This window comes from Schistocerca gregaria, chromosome X (genome assembly GCF_023897955.1).
Source record: "Schistocerca gregaria isolate iqSchGreg1 chromosome X, iqSchGreg1.2, whole genome shotgun sequence".
NCBI classification, from domain to species: domain Eukaryota; kingdom Metazoa; phylum Arthropoda; class Insecta; order Orthoptera; family Acrididae; genus Schistocerca; species Schistocerca gregaria.
This window is the reverse complement of record NC_064931.1, coordinates 438,936,723-438,952,174: the sequence shown is the minus strand read 5'-3', so window position 1 is coordinate 438,952,174 and position 15,452 is coordinate 438,936,723. Positions and strand designations below refer to the sequence as shown.

Sequence of the window (15,452 nt, the reverse complement as noted above, 5' to 3'; positions counted from 1 at the left end):
GTCCCAACGAGGCACAGTTCTGATGGCGATACGAAATTGGAAATTTGGGGTAAGGACTATGGGACCAAACTGCTGAAGTCATCGGTTCCTAGGCTTACACACTAATTAAACTAACGTAAACTAACTAACGCTAAGGACAACACACGCCCACGCCCTAGGGAGGACTCGAACCTCCGACGGAGGGAGCCCCTCAAACCGTGACAATACGTCCGACACCGTACGGATCCCCCCCCCCCCCCGGGTGATGTCGATACAATCGTCATCGTACGCAGCTTTCATTCTTATACTTATTATAATTGGAGCCGCGTTTCCTGCAGTTAGAAACTCGATTACAGCATGCTGTTTCTCACACACCGAAATAGTTACGTCATGCATTGCGATGTCACAAGCTGCAACTCTGATCCGTCTAGAAGTAGAAGGTTTCAACTTGATATTAGGAACGGAATAAAAAATTCGGAGGCATTACTTTTCAGCACGCCCTCCTATAAAGGCAGAAAATCTGAACTATCTGATTCCATTACGACTCTTGGTCCTTGCTCTACTTGGTTAGTACTGAACTATCACTGGTTACATCTACTTTATTAACAAACATTTTTGGTTCCAAATTCGCATATTCCACGTAATCTAGATGTAACCTACAATCTCCTCTAATATTTTGCCTAAGCTTTAACTACGCTGACAAAAAATATTGCAGCACCAAAAAATAATTAATTTAGAGAAATGAAATTTCTGGAGGACATTTTCCTAGGTAACATACGTCAGTGATCAACATTGCAAGATCACAGGTTATGTAAGCCTGAGATTCTCCATTGCAAATGTGAAATGCTGGTACATTAATAAGCAGTGTAGCTACCAGAATGTTGAATGCAAGCTTGCAAACTCCCATACATTATCTTGTGCAGGTGCCAGATATCAGTTTGTGGGATGGCGTTCCATGCCTGTTGCACTTGGTCGGTCAATACAGCTATGGTTAATGCTGTTTGTGAATGTTGTTGGAGTTGTCTGATGATGTCTCATATGTACTCAATTGGAGACAGATCTGACGATTGTGCAGGCCAAGGAAACATGTAGACACTCTGTAGAGCATTTAGGGTTATAACAGTGGTATGTGGGTGAGCGCTATCATGTTGGAAAACACCTACTGGGATGCTGTTCGTGAATGGCTGCACAAGTCAAATACCAGATTGGTGTACAAATTTGTAGGTAGTGTGTGTGGGATAACCACGAGAGTACTTCTGCTGTCGTACAAAGTCACACCTCAAACCGTAACCCCAGGTATAAGTCCAGTGTGTCTAGCACACAGATAGGTTAGTTGCAGGCTCTCACCTGGCCTCCTTCTGTCCAACACAATGCCATCACTGGCACCGATGAAGAACCAGCTTTCCTGAGAGAACACAACAGACCTCCACCCTGCCCTCCAATGGGCTCTCGCTTGACATGTCCGATAAAACAGGCACCACACGTTCATGTAATTGATTCGCCTCAATGGGCAATGATGCTGCTAACTTCAGTGTGGATGTACCTTTACGTCCAACCTCCTGCGGGAATAAATTATGGAGGACATGGACGATAACTGTAGACAGGTGGCGCTGGATAGGAATGTGAGCCGGTCGGGGAGGGTGCCGAGTAGTCCGTGCATTTGCGATAAACACTGAGTGCGGATGGCGCTGTGGTTAATGCAGCTGCCAAGTAAGCAGGAGATCCCGGGTTTGAGTCGCGGTACAGCACATATTTTCATTCGTGGTCGCTGTTTCCGCATACAATCCCGATGCATCTGATATCATAATTTCCTCCCCTTTCCTTTCTCTCCTTTCTCCCTCTCCACCTTCAATTTACATAAAATGTTTACAGTATATTGCAAATAACATAAAACGAATAAGAAAAAGGGAATAACAAAGACATAGAATAACAACAGAAATCACCTACGGAAACAACGATCTAAGAAAAGCACGACGAAACGAATTATGGGTATTGAGACCATGGCTACGCATCAGGATTATATGAGCTGTGAGTCTTGTGACCAACAAAGCACGATGACGTCAGCCATCGAAATTTCGTTCCCGGGGGACGTCCACTGTGCCGCGAAATGACGTGATGTCCAGTGTGAATGCCGCTACTTGTAATGCATTGTGGAATGTTTTGATGTGCATGATGTGACATAATAGCCACCGTCCATTGGCTTTTATGAGTTCCTTCTAGGAGTCTAAGAGTGCAGCTTAAATTGCCGCGAATAAAACGAGGGGTAGTCACATTTATATTCTCGCTTGTCATCCATACTGTTTTTTTCCGGAATGTGTCTTTTTTTGAGGGTGTAGTTAGATGAGAACCTAAGAACAGAACTTATAATTGCTGCTAATGAAACGAGAAAAGAATATATTTATAGTCTTGCTTGGCACAAATTTTAGCTGCGATCGTGTCCTTAAGAACGCTTTCGTGATTTTGTCGGTCGATACAAAGATCGCACCACGCGAGAGAGGGATGTCCCGTGACCGCTTTCCGATTTCAGCCAATGGCAAACGCACTTCTGAATTTTAGTCGGGTGTCAAAACTACCACATAAGAGAAATTAGGAGGTAAAAGATAGCTTCCGATGTTAGCAGACGACGCCAGTCTCCCAACCAACGCCAAAACTTCCTTCCAGAGAAACCTTTGCGCTGACGTCGCATTCCGTTCTGTTGATAACTTACGTTAATGACACAATTCCAAATGTCACTTGGAATTCTTTTGATGTTCGGTCAGTTGCGAATCGATATTGGAGTGTCTTTCTTGAGCTTTTGGGCCAAGATATTATTTTTCAAATAGGTAGCATAAAGGCCGATTTACACAGGTCGTCAACTGAATGGAATAACAGAGTACTTCACCATTGATGCACATCGTCTGCAACTCATAGGGATTACATTTTTCGTCTTCCATAATTTTGCCAATTGTTTAGAACGTGATAGATTACAGAGTGCTGTAGAAAAATTTCGATGATGACTGCGAGGTTCTAATTACTTCCCTTTGCAGTATTTATGGTAGATTGACTTTGCTGTGTGAAATCTGTTTGCTAACTGAACGTGTAGTAACATCTTTGCTGTGTTGCAAGTCAGTGATAGTTTGTAAGGTAAACATATGAAAGGCGATGCGGCGACAGTTAATTTATTTATCATCATTGTTTTTGTAAGCGTTGACACACGATTGCAGAGTGCAAGCAAATTCCTCAAATTGAAGCGCTTGTCACGTGTGGTGTATTGTCTAGTAAGTGAAGACGTTTGACTCAGAAATTTAGGTTATGTGCTTTATAAATGTGTTGGGATCTGTGCAATTATACAACAGAAAATAAATTTCAGTGCCGTTAAGGTACAGGTACTTAGAATGAAGTGATATATAGTTAGCGTCGTGTTGTGGAAAAAAAAAGGGTACTGAGTACAAGGATGCGGTTCCAGTTTGGTACGAAATGTGTAGACGGAGATAAGAAAGCGAAGTGTCTTTTAGCGATAAAAGTTCGTGTTTTGCAGTGGATGTTGTGACAAATATTGTTTTGGTGTACACATCTTGGAGGAATGATAATGGAGGCAGATCACAAGGAGCAAAGCACCGCGTCGAAGCAGAAGATGGACACCGCAGATAACGCAGAAACACACCGGAAATCTTGGCAGTGTAAGCTGTATTCATGTTTTAGCAATAATTTTAAGTCGCTTTTGGCTAGTTTGTGCTAGTGCTCTCCCCACCCCCACCCCTCCCACCGCGCCACGCACCCACCACCTGAAGTCATGGTTGATATGACAAGCGAATTTTAAACTCTGCCAGATGGGTACATCCATCCATATTTAACGCACTTTTCGTTACAGAAACCACAGCTTGAAGGGAAAAATAGTGCCTAGGTTCCACAATTTACTATATTTTCTTTTCCATTACTTATAAAACCGTCTAAAAGAATGAAACGAATAGATTTTTCTCAGTGAAAACAAGGAAACTTTACCTGTTAACCTATTCATCATAATGTAACCATGAGAAATGTTTTGTTATATGCGATTTGTATAATAAATAAGGTTTCTTCTCATTTCAAACTGGTATAGCAAGACTGGATGTTTGTTTGTGGAAGTTTTAACTAGTCCAGTCTCATTTACATGCTGTGTGTAAGAGTAATGATTACTTTTTAAATGGTTGTAGAATATTCCTGTCTTCCTCACAGTAAAGTTATTTATGATTTGTGAATAATAGATTCATCTTGCTACTACCAAAATTCAGAGTTTGTTTCATTTCGATACTTACACTATAAATCAAACCAAACCTCTCTGATAGAATGTATTAAATAAGTCATTTTCTATTCTGGTTGCCTCAAGGAGGTTCAGGTATTGATTTAATGTTGAAAATTCTTGAATTTATGCCCACCCATCTGTAGTTATTGTCACTTCAAACATAACAGATAAAATTTGTTTTTAAACAAATTTTTAATTTTAACATTTTTATTTAAAATTGGTTTATTTTATTTATTATTTTGTTATTTAATAATTAATAAAATAAAGTTGGTTTATTTTTAAATTTAGTTTCAAATTAGATATATTAGGCCAACATATAAAGAAACTTTAGTGGGTACAACAGTTGAAGAAATTGATATACAGCCTACTTTTGGGTCATTCCATGTCAGTTCAACCAGGGGCTCCAACTCATAGTCTCAGATTTGACTGAAATTCAGTACACTAATTCTACCATGTGTGGAACACTCGTGTACAAAGTATTAGTTTCCCCTGCCAATTAGTTCCAGAATTATGACTTGTGAAAGAAGGTGGTGTGACCCGAAAATTGCAAACCACATCTGGCAATCTATCTTCAGACCCAACTTCAGGTCTTAATAACTTTGGAACTATTCCACACATTCCAGTGAAATTTTTACAATCCAGTAACATCCATTTAGAGAACGCACTTCATGAATCAAAACACCAACAACATATTTCTGAGGGAAAATAAAAAATTCCAAAATGTGATTTTAAAAATGTCATACGTTAAAAGGTACATATTGTAGGTGCCCTCTATGCCAAATACAATTAATTGAAAAAGGGTATAATTTTTGTTGTTTATTTTTTGTTGTTGTGGTAAGCTTAATGTGGCCTAAACATCCACAGAACTCATATTGCCCATATCAGTCACAAAAACTGAGTCACATGCACATGAAAACACAAACATTTTCAAAAATTACTTGGAAAACATGGATTTTCGAAGTGTGGTAGCACAAAAGGGACAAATAGTATCAAAACCAAATTTCACACACTGCATAAGTTCACCATAATGATATATATCTCAAAATTTCAGCATGTCGTTGCAAGACATTTGTGTACAGTGGAAGTTGACATATGTATTTGGTGATGTGGCCATTGTTCCGCAACACAATTTTGTAAAAAACATATTGTAAACTGTTCTGCCTCTTCTTATCCTCTCACACAACTGTTTAATCACTGACAGTGCCATGAAGTTCACAAATACATCATCTTCTGCTTCACAGCACTCTGCAACACATCCTAAGTACCATTTGCTATCATAAACAGCAATAACATAGCAACCTGGTTGTATGTTGCTGCTTTTGCTTCTGAATCCTTAGACACACTGAGAAGACACATGTTGAGCATGAACATATAGTTATAACCAGACAGTCTGCTTATCTGCACATTATCAGAGTCTTCTGGAGAGAAGTGATGATGGCTCCTTTTGCCTGTAACAGTTTTAATGTGTTCTAGTCTGCTTTTTAGCAACTCTTCAACTGATTTCACCTCATCTTTCGAAATGTAGAATGATTGTATACCAGAGATATTTTTCCCTACCCAGGTAAATAATTGAAGAAGTGTTGGAATGTGACCTTCTTTAGGGTGCTGCAGACTAGCTCATGATGCCATGATGCTTAATGTTGGCACCAATACCATCACATACATTTTTACCATGACTTGTTGCGAAAAAATTCCATTCTTTGTGAATCTGAAAATCATGGTAATGCATGCATAAATTTTTGAGATTTTTTCAGTTTTTGTACTGACTATCTGCCTCATCACTGAGGTATTTCGCAAAATGTATGTGAAGCAACTTGTTTTTCACATATGCCATGACAGTGCGAATGTGTGCATGAACTGCAGTGGCATCATGAATTAAACAGACACTGAAAACGCACAGGTTCATGACAGACACATCACCTGATTCACCTCTATAGTAAATCGCAAATGTCTGGAGAGTTGCTTGACTGTTGTCCTTGGATGGCATCTTGAGCTATAAATGCATAATTTTCAGAAAAGTCAAGTATTACTATAATTTCATCTTGTTTCAAATTATCCTTACAAAACTGGAAATAAGCCAATTGTGCTGTTGCTGTGAAGTTGTGTGTGGTCAGTTTGTCCGTTTTTTGACAACACATTTCAACAAAATCTTCCACTGTACTTTGCTTTGTTTCAAGAATTTTGCGATCCATGTGTGTCCATTGTTTATAAGAAACAAGTTCGTCATCCATAAGGAGTTCACCATACAGTTTGTTATTCATGTGTTCTGCAAGATTTGCCTTACCAAGACACTTTTCACACCTGTGTGTCATGCACTGGTAGGAACTGATGTCATGCACTAGCAGCTTCATTGCACCTTTGTAATCCAGACCAGAATCCTTTATAGCAGCAAACATCAGCTTAGCATTTTGATGGGTCTCACATATACAAACATTGTGTGTGCTCTTGCAGGCACTGCCCATTTTGGCCAAAGACTGAAAAAAGATGATAAACTTACTTTGGTATTGGGATACTTTTCCTTGAATTATACATATAGTTCTGATATGTTGCATAGCAACAGTCTTTTTTGCATCTGTACACATTCATTTTTCCATTTTCGCCGTTACATAGTCTTTTTTTCACAGGCATTATTCAGATGTAGTCATTATTTTCATAAAACTCCGACACTAGCACCTTTATTTCTGAACTCAGTTGTTTACCCTGAGCCTGCTGAAGTTATGGAAGCACTCCTTGGGTTGCTTTTATTTTCCTAGCTTTTTACCATGTATGTAGAAACATTGAATTCCTTTGCAGTGTAGTCAATAGACCAACTGGAAGGTGCAATGGTAAGAATAGCTACTTTTTTCCTGGCATGTGGATATGGCACATTTTTTATTCAAATTATGCACAATTGTGTCCAAATAAGAGCATTTCTGGCATGACTTCTGTTTCTTTGGAGCAGATAGTTCTTCCTCTTCCACCATTAGCGTGTCAGCTATTTTGTGTTTTAATTCCATTTGAGCTTCTTGTAGTTTTCTTCTACCTTAGCTGGGCCTGTCTCTTTTCCCAGCTTTGTGTGTCTTCATGGGAAACAAACCAAGAGCAGTCACTGAAGTATTTAATTGCTCATCCACTGTGGTTGTAGGTGGCTGATACTCTTTGCCACTGTCGTGTAAATTATCAAAATATTCTTCATTTTTTAGCAGTGTAACACACCTGGAACATAACTTTTGACCTGGTTTCATGTTAAGTCCCATGCACTGATTCACTTTCAATACTGATTTTATATCAGTTTCTCTGAGGCTACACTTCACTGTCTTCTTATGAATCCGAAATAAATCAAAACAACTTCTTTGTAGGAAAGAATACTTATCCTGAAACACTTTCATATGATGATAACAAACACTAAAGTTTCCTGGAACTGTACTTCTTGTGCCCACAGGTTGTATCCCGGATCTCCATAGCAACAAATCTTGGTCCGATTCATCCGGGTCATACAGTACAAAGCGAATGCCACATTTTGTTCCATATGTTGTTTTATGAAATTCAGATTCTTGTGCTCTACCAATACTGCAACTTGTTTGAACAAAAGCACCGCTAGTACACACTTCTGCCTCCATACTGACTTTCCACAACAGCACTGGCCAGTCTGAACTGGAATCTTAAAAACATGAGTAACCTGTAATTGTTGCTTGTTTCTTTTGTTGTTCCTGCCTAACAATGACTCATTCTGTCCCTGAAAACTACCACTGTTTAACTTTCTGTTGCCTAATGATTTCGAACAATTGCTGCAGCTTTATCTGAAACAAGCTGTCTGCACCATCACTATTACTTGTTAATTCACGTTAAAAGAAACGTAACCAAATACATCTCTGTCAACTTTTATTGTACACAAATGCCATGCAATAAGAAGTTGAAATTTTGCCATGTAGGCCTATTATGTTATGGTCTACTTATGCAGTGTTTGAAATTTGCCTTGGATATCACTACTCCCTTTTGAGCTACCACACTTAGAAAATCCATATTTTTCAGGTAATTTTTCAAATTTTTATATTTTTGTGTGCATGTGACTCAGTTTGTGTGACTGATATGAGTTCTGTGTGTGTTTAGGCCACATTAAGCTTACCCCAAAAAAAATAAAAAAATAAAAATAAAAATAAAAAAATAAAAACGTTTTGAGTGAATTATATTTGGCATAGGGGGCACCTACGATATGTACCTTTTAACGTATTACATTTTTTAAATCACATTTTGGAATTTTTTATTTTCCCTCAGAAATAGGTTGTTGGTGTTTTGATTCATAGAGTGTGTTCTCTAAGTGGATGCTACTGGGCTGTAAAAATTTCACTAGACTGTGTGGAATAGTTCCAGGAGTTGGCTCTGAAGATAGATTGCCAGCTACAGGTTGCAATTTCCGGGTCACGCCATCTTCTTTGACAAGCCATAATTCTGGAACTAATTGGCAGAGGAACTTAAAATTTTGTACATGAGTGTTCCACACTTGGTAGCATTGGTGTGCTAAATTTCAGCCAAATCCGAGACTATCAGCTGGAACATTTTCTTGAGTTGGTTGAATTCACATGGAATGATTTTTTTTTAATGGACTGTAATTCCATTTATTCTTTATTGGAGTAAACATGAAGTTCATACAAGACAGTCATGGTAACAATAATATAAGTTGAATCTGAACATAGGATAAGATGCAATTAAAAAGTCGTGCAGTGCCCACAATCAAAATGTGGGAGGTATCAAGCAAATATTAATAACAAAACTTATTATTAGGGCTCATTGAGGCAATAGGAATGTTTTATATAAACCAATTCTTGTGCTTGGTTTTAAATTTTGAACATAAGAAACACATCAGTTTCAAGTAGGCCTATTTAACATTCTACAGACCACTAGTTTTATGGTTGGTCAGTAATACTACATACAAATGAAAATTTGAATGAAGAACTGCTGCCTTGTACGAAATTATGCATCTGTTTTGATTTCTGTTCAAAACTCTGATATACCATCATCATCTTTTGGCTGGCCAATGACATGATGGTTTTGGGTAGTCGCTGAAGGTCTTGCATGAAACACTTGTACTTGGGAGGATGTCAGTTCAAATCACTGTCCAGCCATCCAGATTTAGGTTTTCTGTAATACCTCAAAATCATTTAGGCCTAAGACAGGGTCGACAGAAGCGTCCGATCCCACGCGTCGTAAGGGTGTTGTCGTGTGTGATGTCATGACGGCACGAAGTTTGGTTTGTGAGTGTGGCATCTTTGTAGATGTCGTCATGTTGTGGGTTGTTGTGCCCTTTGGTGGTATGTTCAGGGTTTTCGTTTGTGTGGTGTAATGGGCTCAGTCTGCTTTTGCTCATTATCAAGAATTTTTAGTGTCGGCTGTGTTTGTAGTGGAATTTGTTTCAGTGAGTTAACGATTTTGTGTGGAGGTTAATTTAGTGTTGTTCGCTGTATGTCGTCTGGTAATTTTAGTAAAATTAATCGATTGTTGTTTTTGTTCAGGAATGGATATGACAGATAAAATTAACACTGTGCAGGTCAAGGGAAGTGTTCGATCCCAATGTGTGGCTATGTATGTTGTTAGTATCGGGAGATGTTTTTGAGCTATATAGCCCAAGGGAAGTGTTTGATCCTAATTTATGGGATCGGAAGCTGCTGTTGAGCTATATAGGTCAAGGAAAATGTCTGATTCCAGAGGTTGTTGTGTTTAGTGGTATTTGGGGAGTTTTGTGACATCGGTTTTTTTGTCGTTTTGTGTGGTTTTGTATGGGGGTTGGTGTCTAAATTTGTTTATATTTAGATAGCCCCCACCCAAAACCACGTGCTTGTCCTGTTAGTGTCATTAGGCTTTTTATGGAAAGTGCGTGTTTCTCGATGTATTTTCGTCATCATAAAGTGTACGTAACGACTTCATATGTGCCATATTGGAATAGGAATCGTGGTTTGTGATCATTTGTGACGTCATGGGTCAAAGTAGACGGGTGGAATCGGATGCTTCCGTATTTCCCTAAGACAAATGTGCTGGGTTGACTCTAATGACAAGGACATGATCAGTTTCATTTCCTATCCGTCCCAGTCCAAGGTTGTGCTGTATCTCTTAATGACCTCATTTCTGATGGCACGTAAAATGCCGACCTTCGTTTTTGAGAGGAATTCAAGCAGATGAACTGTTCCAATGATCTTTGTCATTTTTAACACAAAAGTTGGGAAATTATCAGTTTTTCATCATTCTGTCATTACACAGTAATTCATTCACTGATTGACATGGGTGTTAGACAACTGTAATTGTTGCATGGCTCTATAACTTAAAAGAAAAAGTAGGAGAAGCATGGTAATACCATGATTCCAGTGCCTTTGAGAAATACTTAAGATTGATGTTTATGGGCATACTGAAGGAGAGGAAATGAATCTAAATGTCCCTTTCACAAAGGACCACAGTCAGCAGACAGAAAATTAAGATAAGTCTCTATTATAAAGATAACATATTTTTGAATGTACTAGTTTCTAGATGGTTATATCCTGTGTGAACTGTTGACTGGAAGAAGTTCTTTTAGTAAAACTATGTTGAACTGAAGTTTAGAGGGAACAAAAAATCTGATGTAATATGCCACAAGAATGCTTGACACAGGAAAGAAGACAGAATGGTGTCGTCAGTTTCTACAATATTAAAAGCTACGTATACAAGTATATTTGGCATCTTATGCACTTGCACTGCAGTTGAACTAGTATTGAAAACTGCCAAAGGAAATGTGCTCTGTGCTCTTTGGGACATTACTTGACTATGTCGCTTCTAACAAATGTGTTCCGTATGATTTATTCAAGCACTGTTTTGTAAGACATAGGCTTGGTGGTCAAAGCACAATCGTATATTGTACACAGCACTTGGTGTTATAGTTGTGAAGGTTGTTCTACTGAGGATGAGGCCATGTGAATACTTTTCTGGGTAATTCATTTGAGTATGTATTGAATAAATGGTGAAAGCAGTTTATCTATACACTTCATGAAGGTTGCTGTCATAGTTTGTGGTCTTCATCAGTGGAATTCATTTGTGTTTCATGTTTCTATTAGCCAGAAGGTAATGAAAACAGAATTAGTGGTTTCAGTAGATCATCTTACATCTGTTTCAAGAACAATCTTAATGCACAGCCATTGTTGTATTACTATGCTTATCAACAATATATTCCTGTTGGAGAACAGCAGTTTGAGTTTTGCTTATACATATACAGTAATGAGAGATATATGTAGCTGTAAATATCTTTGACAGTTAAATATTATCAGTCTTCTGTAGTATTTACAGAAACAACAATTTTGTTCAATTTAATTCCTGTTTACCAGTAATGGAGTGAAATGTCGTTGACCATCATGTAGTCTGACCTGCAGATAGTTTCAGGCTACTTTAAGATGCCACAAGCTTTGAAACATGTTATTATTTACTTCTCCCTTCCATATCCCGGTATGTAAATATTCTTTTTTCCTATGCTTAAGAACAATTTGTTTCATCCTGAATGCTGTCCTCTTTCTTAATTTTGTTCTGTCTTAAATTTCTTGCTTATTAATACCAGGTTCCTCTAGAACTTCATTTATTTTCATAAGACAGTTAATGTTATCTTTCAGTTTTTCATGGTGTAATTTTTGTTTCCTTGGACTGCTGTCAATGTGACATGATTATGCAACAAGTTACTACATGTACAGAACTCCGTAAACAGCAAATCAGATGTTGAGTTTCAAATGTGTGTAATGAAACTAACAGTAGTGATAACAACAGAAATAATAATAAACATTCAGCATAAGAATTTATGCTACTTCACTTTATAAAAGCATTAAAACTGGAAACGTGTTTGGGATGTGTTGGCTATGGCAGTCAAGTATGATGGATTCCAGAATAGGCACTTCCACACACAACGTAAAATACAAAACTCTTTAATACCACGTAGACCACTGAAATCAGACTACCTCTTAAAATAATGCCCCAACTAACACCCATACTAAACCAATACCAAAACCAAAATATAACTAAAAAGAGATCAACATTCATTCCTTAAAAATAAGACAAAAATGTTTAACAATCCAAACAAAAAGTTTAAAATATTCCTAATCCCTGTAACCCCCCCCCCCCCCAATAAAAAAAGGAGTGGGAGCAAAAATTACCTGGAACACACTTTCGCCACCATTAGCAAGGTGGAAGAGCGCCTCTTCACCCTTCCAATTATGTATTTAATAGTCCCACAATACCCCCCTCCATTGCACCTGTAGAGCCCCCAATAATGTAATCCATAAATTCAGTACTATGATCAACCACTAAATGTTGATACCCCCTGCTCCCTAAATCCCAGTAAAAAAAAAAAAAAAAAAAAACATTAGAAACTACCGTTGTACCCTCTCCAATATGATCCTCAGTCAAAGCCACTAATACCCATTTTGTTCATCTCTCAACAACGCAAAAGACAATGTATGAACACCCAGCCCCTGACACAGCAGCTCCTCCACACACACAAACTAATACAAGGACCACCCCATGCAAACTACCTTTCCCCAAACTCCAGCTCGTGTGTGTGTTTCTACCAACAACCACCCCACCCCTATCCTGAACTCCAACACCCATTCTAAACTTCCCTCTATACTTAATAAATTCTGAGCAAACTTCCATACAAAACAAATCTCATCAGTAGAGAACTCAATTGACAACCAAAAGAAAAAATAATACCTCACTAAAACAATCACATGAGTTGCCAAACTAGAATTCTCAAATCAGGAACTCATCTAGACAGATCATCAGAAGTCCTTCTGCCAACAGTACCACATATAGTTGTCCCTGTTTCGAGACACAGTCTCTTTGTTGAACTTCACCTCCTTACCACACACTTGACCCTCATTGAGTCCAAAGAACTGTAGGAACTTGATCATAGACAACATATCTTCCCCCATAGTAACATGCAAAGACCTATTCATAAATTTGCTCGTCATATCCGTGGAAGACAAAAAGAAAAAAAAGAAAAGGAAAATATTATCAAATCTCCAACAATGAGTAACTCACAACACTAATCATTCCAGACGCAAACACATATCTGTTTGCCATAATTCTCAACAGCAAAGTAACGCGCTAGCAAACTGGCACAAACTCTTCGCATAACAGCCTGACATACACAATTCACATCAACATATGACACACTAACATACCTAATAAACGACTTCCAACACGAGGGTGCCACCGAATACTACAGTCTGTCATGTACAAACGCGATCTGACGTGACTGTGTTGTGCCACTGTGATGTAAAGGAGCCGGGCTTTCTGTTTGCTGCTTCGCAGTATTTTTATAACCTCATGAAGTTTGTTGTAAATAATCCATTGTAGGTCAGAAGGAACAATGATGTACATAATCACAATACCAGAAGAAGAAATGACAAACCTTACTTTACATTAAGGGTCTCTTTAGCGCAGAAAGGGGTACACAATCCTGCAACTCAAATTTTTGATCGCTTACCCAGTGATATACAATGTCTGACAGACAACAATGTAAAATTAGAAAACGAAGTAAAAAAGTTTAGACCCATAATTTTTTGCATTTTCAGTTGTTCCTTAGCCGCTTCAAAATTCATGGAGATATGTTCTGTCTTTCCAACTAAATGAAAGGCAGTTTTTTTTTTTTGCCATACATGGTTCACGTCTTTTATTTAGCCCATGTGTATGATTCTGGAGACTTCTCCACGGAAAAAGAAACACGAAAGCAAATACATACATTGGATACAACAATAAAGAGAGAAAACAATAAGCCCACATTTGACATCTTCAGAAAGCCAACAGTCACAGATACAATTATACATACTACATCCAACCACCACAAAAAATAAAAAATTAGCAACCCTACAACACATGTTAGCTAGACTAAATAATATCCCACCCAGCAAATAAAACTATGAAAAAGAATTACAAGCAATACATTTCATAGCCACAAGCAATGGTTATGACATCCATACAGTGCAAAGACTCAACCACAAAATCAAAGCACATCTAAAGAAAAATGAAAACAAGCATAGAACAAAAAGACCACAGAGCCCCATAGACACTACAGCATACACAGAAATATAAAACAGTAACAGTCATAACATGATTAACAGCAAGCAGTGGTATGCTTGAGCATACAACCAGAAATCAACACATTGAATAGCAAATATACCAAGAAACAGGGATTACACATAGCTAACAGAACAAGAAATGCTTTCCAGTCACATTTAGAAACAATAGACAAACCAGATAAATTCCAAGGAGCAAGTATGCACCAGTTAGAATCCTAAGAATGTGAATCAGTATACATGGGCATTGATACAAAGGGCAATAGGAAAGTTTTGCTATACAACTTTCTTTATTTAATTTTTTCAAAGTAATTTCCACCATGTTGAATATACTTCTCCATCTTTCAAAACAAATGCCTAAACCAGTTCTCCCAAGTTTCTATAGGAGTAAGGCACACTTGTTGTCCCAAGCCCTCAGGAGATTCTCATCATTTGAAAATAGAATGCTTTTCAGCTTCATTTTCACACACAGGAACAGTGCAAAGTCACAGGGAGCAAGGTCTGGACTGTGAAGCTCAAGAAGTGTCAGTCCTGTACCCTGCAAATATTTGGTGCATGCTTTGTCATACTGAGCTGGAGCATTGCCGTCATGGAGGAACCAAGTGTGCATTTTTGATTTCGGTCACAGGTTCTTCAAAGACTGGATGACTTCGGGCTGGCACTGCACAGTGTACCACTTAGCTGTGACTGTCTTTTGTGTGTCCAAAACAACATGCCCCACAATTCCACTCAATTTGAAAAAAAAAAAAAATCTTATCATTTTCTTTTTTACTGATCAGGATTTTGTGACAGCTACGAGTGTGTCATCATCTTCAAAGATCCAATCTTTGTTTTGACTCTTAGTCAACTAGTCATAATAATGCAGCCAAGTCCCGTCACCTGTCACAATGTTTTTCACATATTGAGATTATCCCTTTGAAAACTTCTTCAACATCTCCTGTCACCAAGTTACATTTTGTGTCATCTGCTCTTCCGTCAGTCTATGTGGCACCCAGAGACAACAAAGTTTCTTTATTTGCAAATAATGATGCAGAATCAAACTAACTGCTGTTGCATTTAGCCCTAAGCTATCCTCTCTCTGTGTATAGATGACTCACCTGTCTTTGTCTAGCATTTGCCTCACTGCATCAATGTTTTCTTCTGTAACTGATGAT

At 38.2% G+C, this 15,452-nt stretch overlaps 1 protein-coding gene across 1 annotated transcript in view; it reads left to right on the top strand.

Moving 5' to 3' along the window:
- The first annotated feature begins 3,058 nt into the window (after window positions 1-3,058).
- LOC126297471 (formin-binding protein 4-like) overlaps window positions 3,059-15,452 on the top strand; it is a 200,717-nt gene continuing 188,323 nt past the window's right edge. The window contains exon 1 of the mRNA XM_049988346.1: window positions 3,059-3,638. Within this exon, the coding sequence (XP_049844303.1) occupies window positions 3,542-3,638 (97 nt within the window). The 5' untranslated portion in view covers window positions 3,059-3,541. The remainder of the gene's footprint in view (window positions 3,639-15,452) is intronic.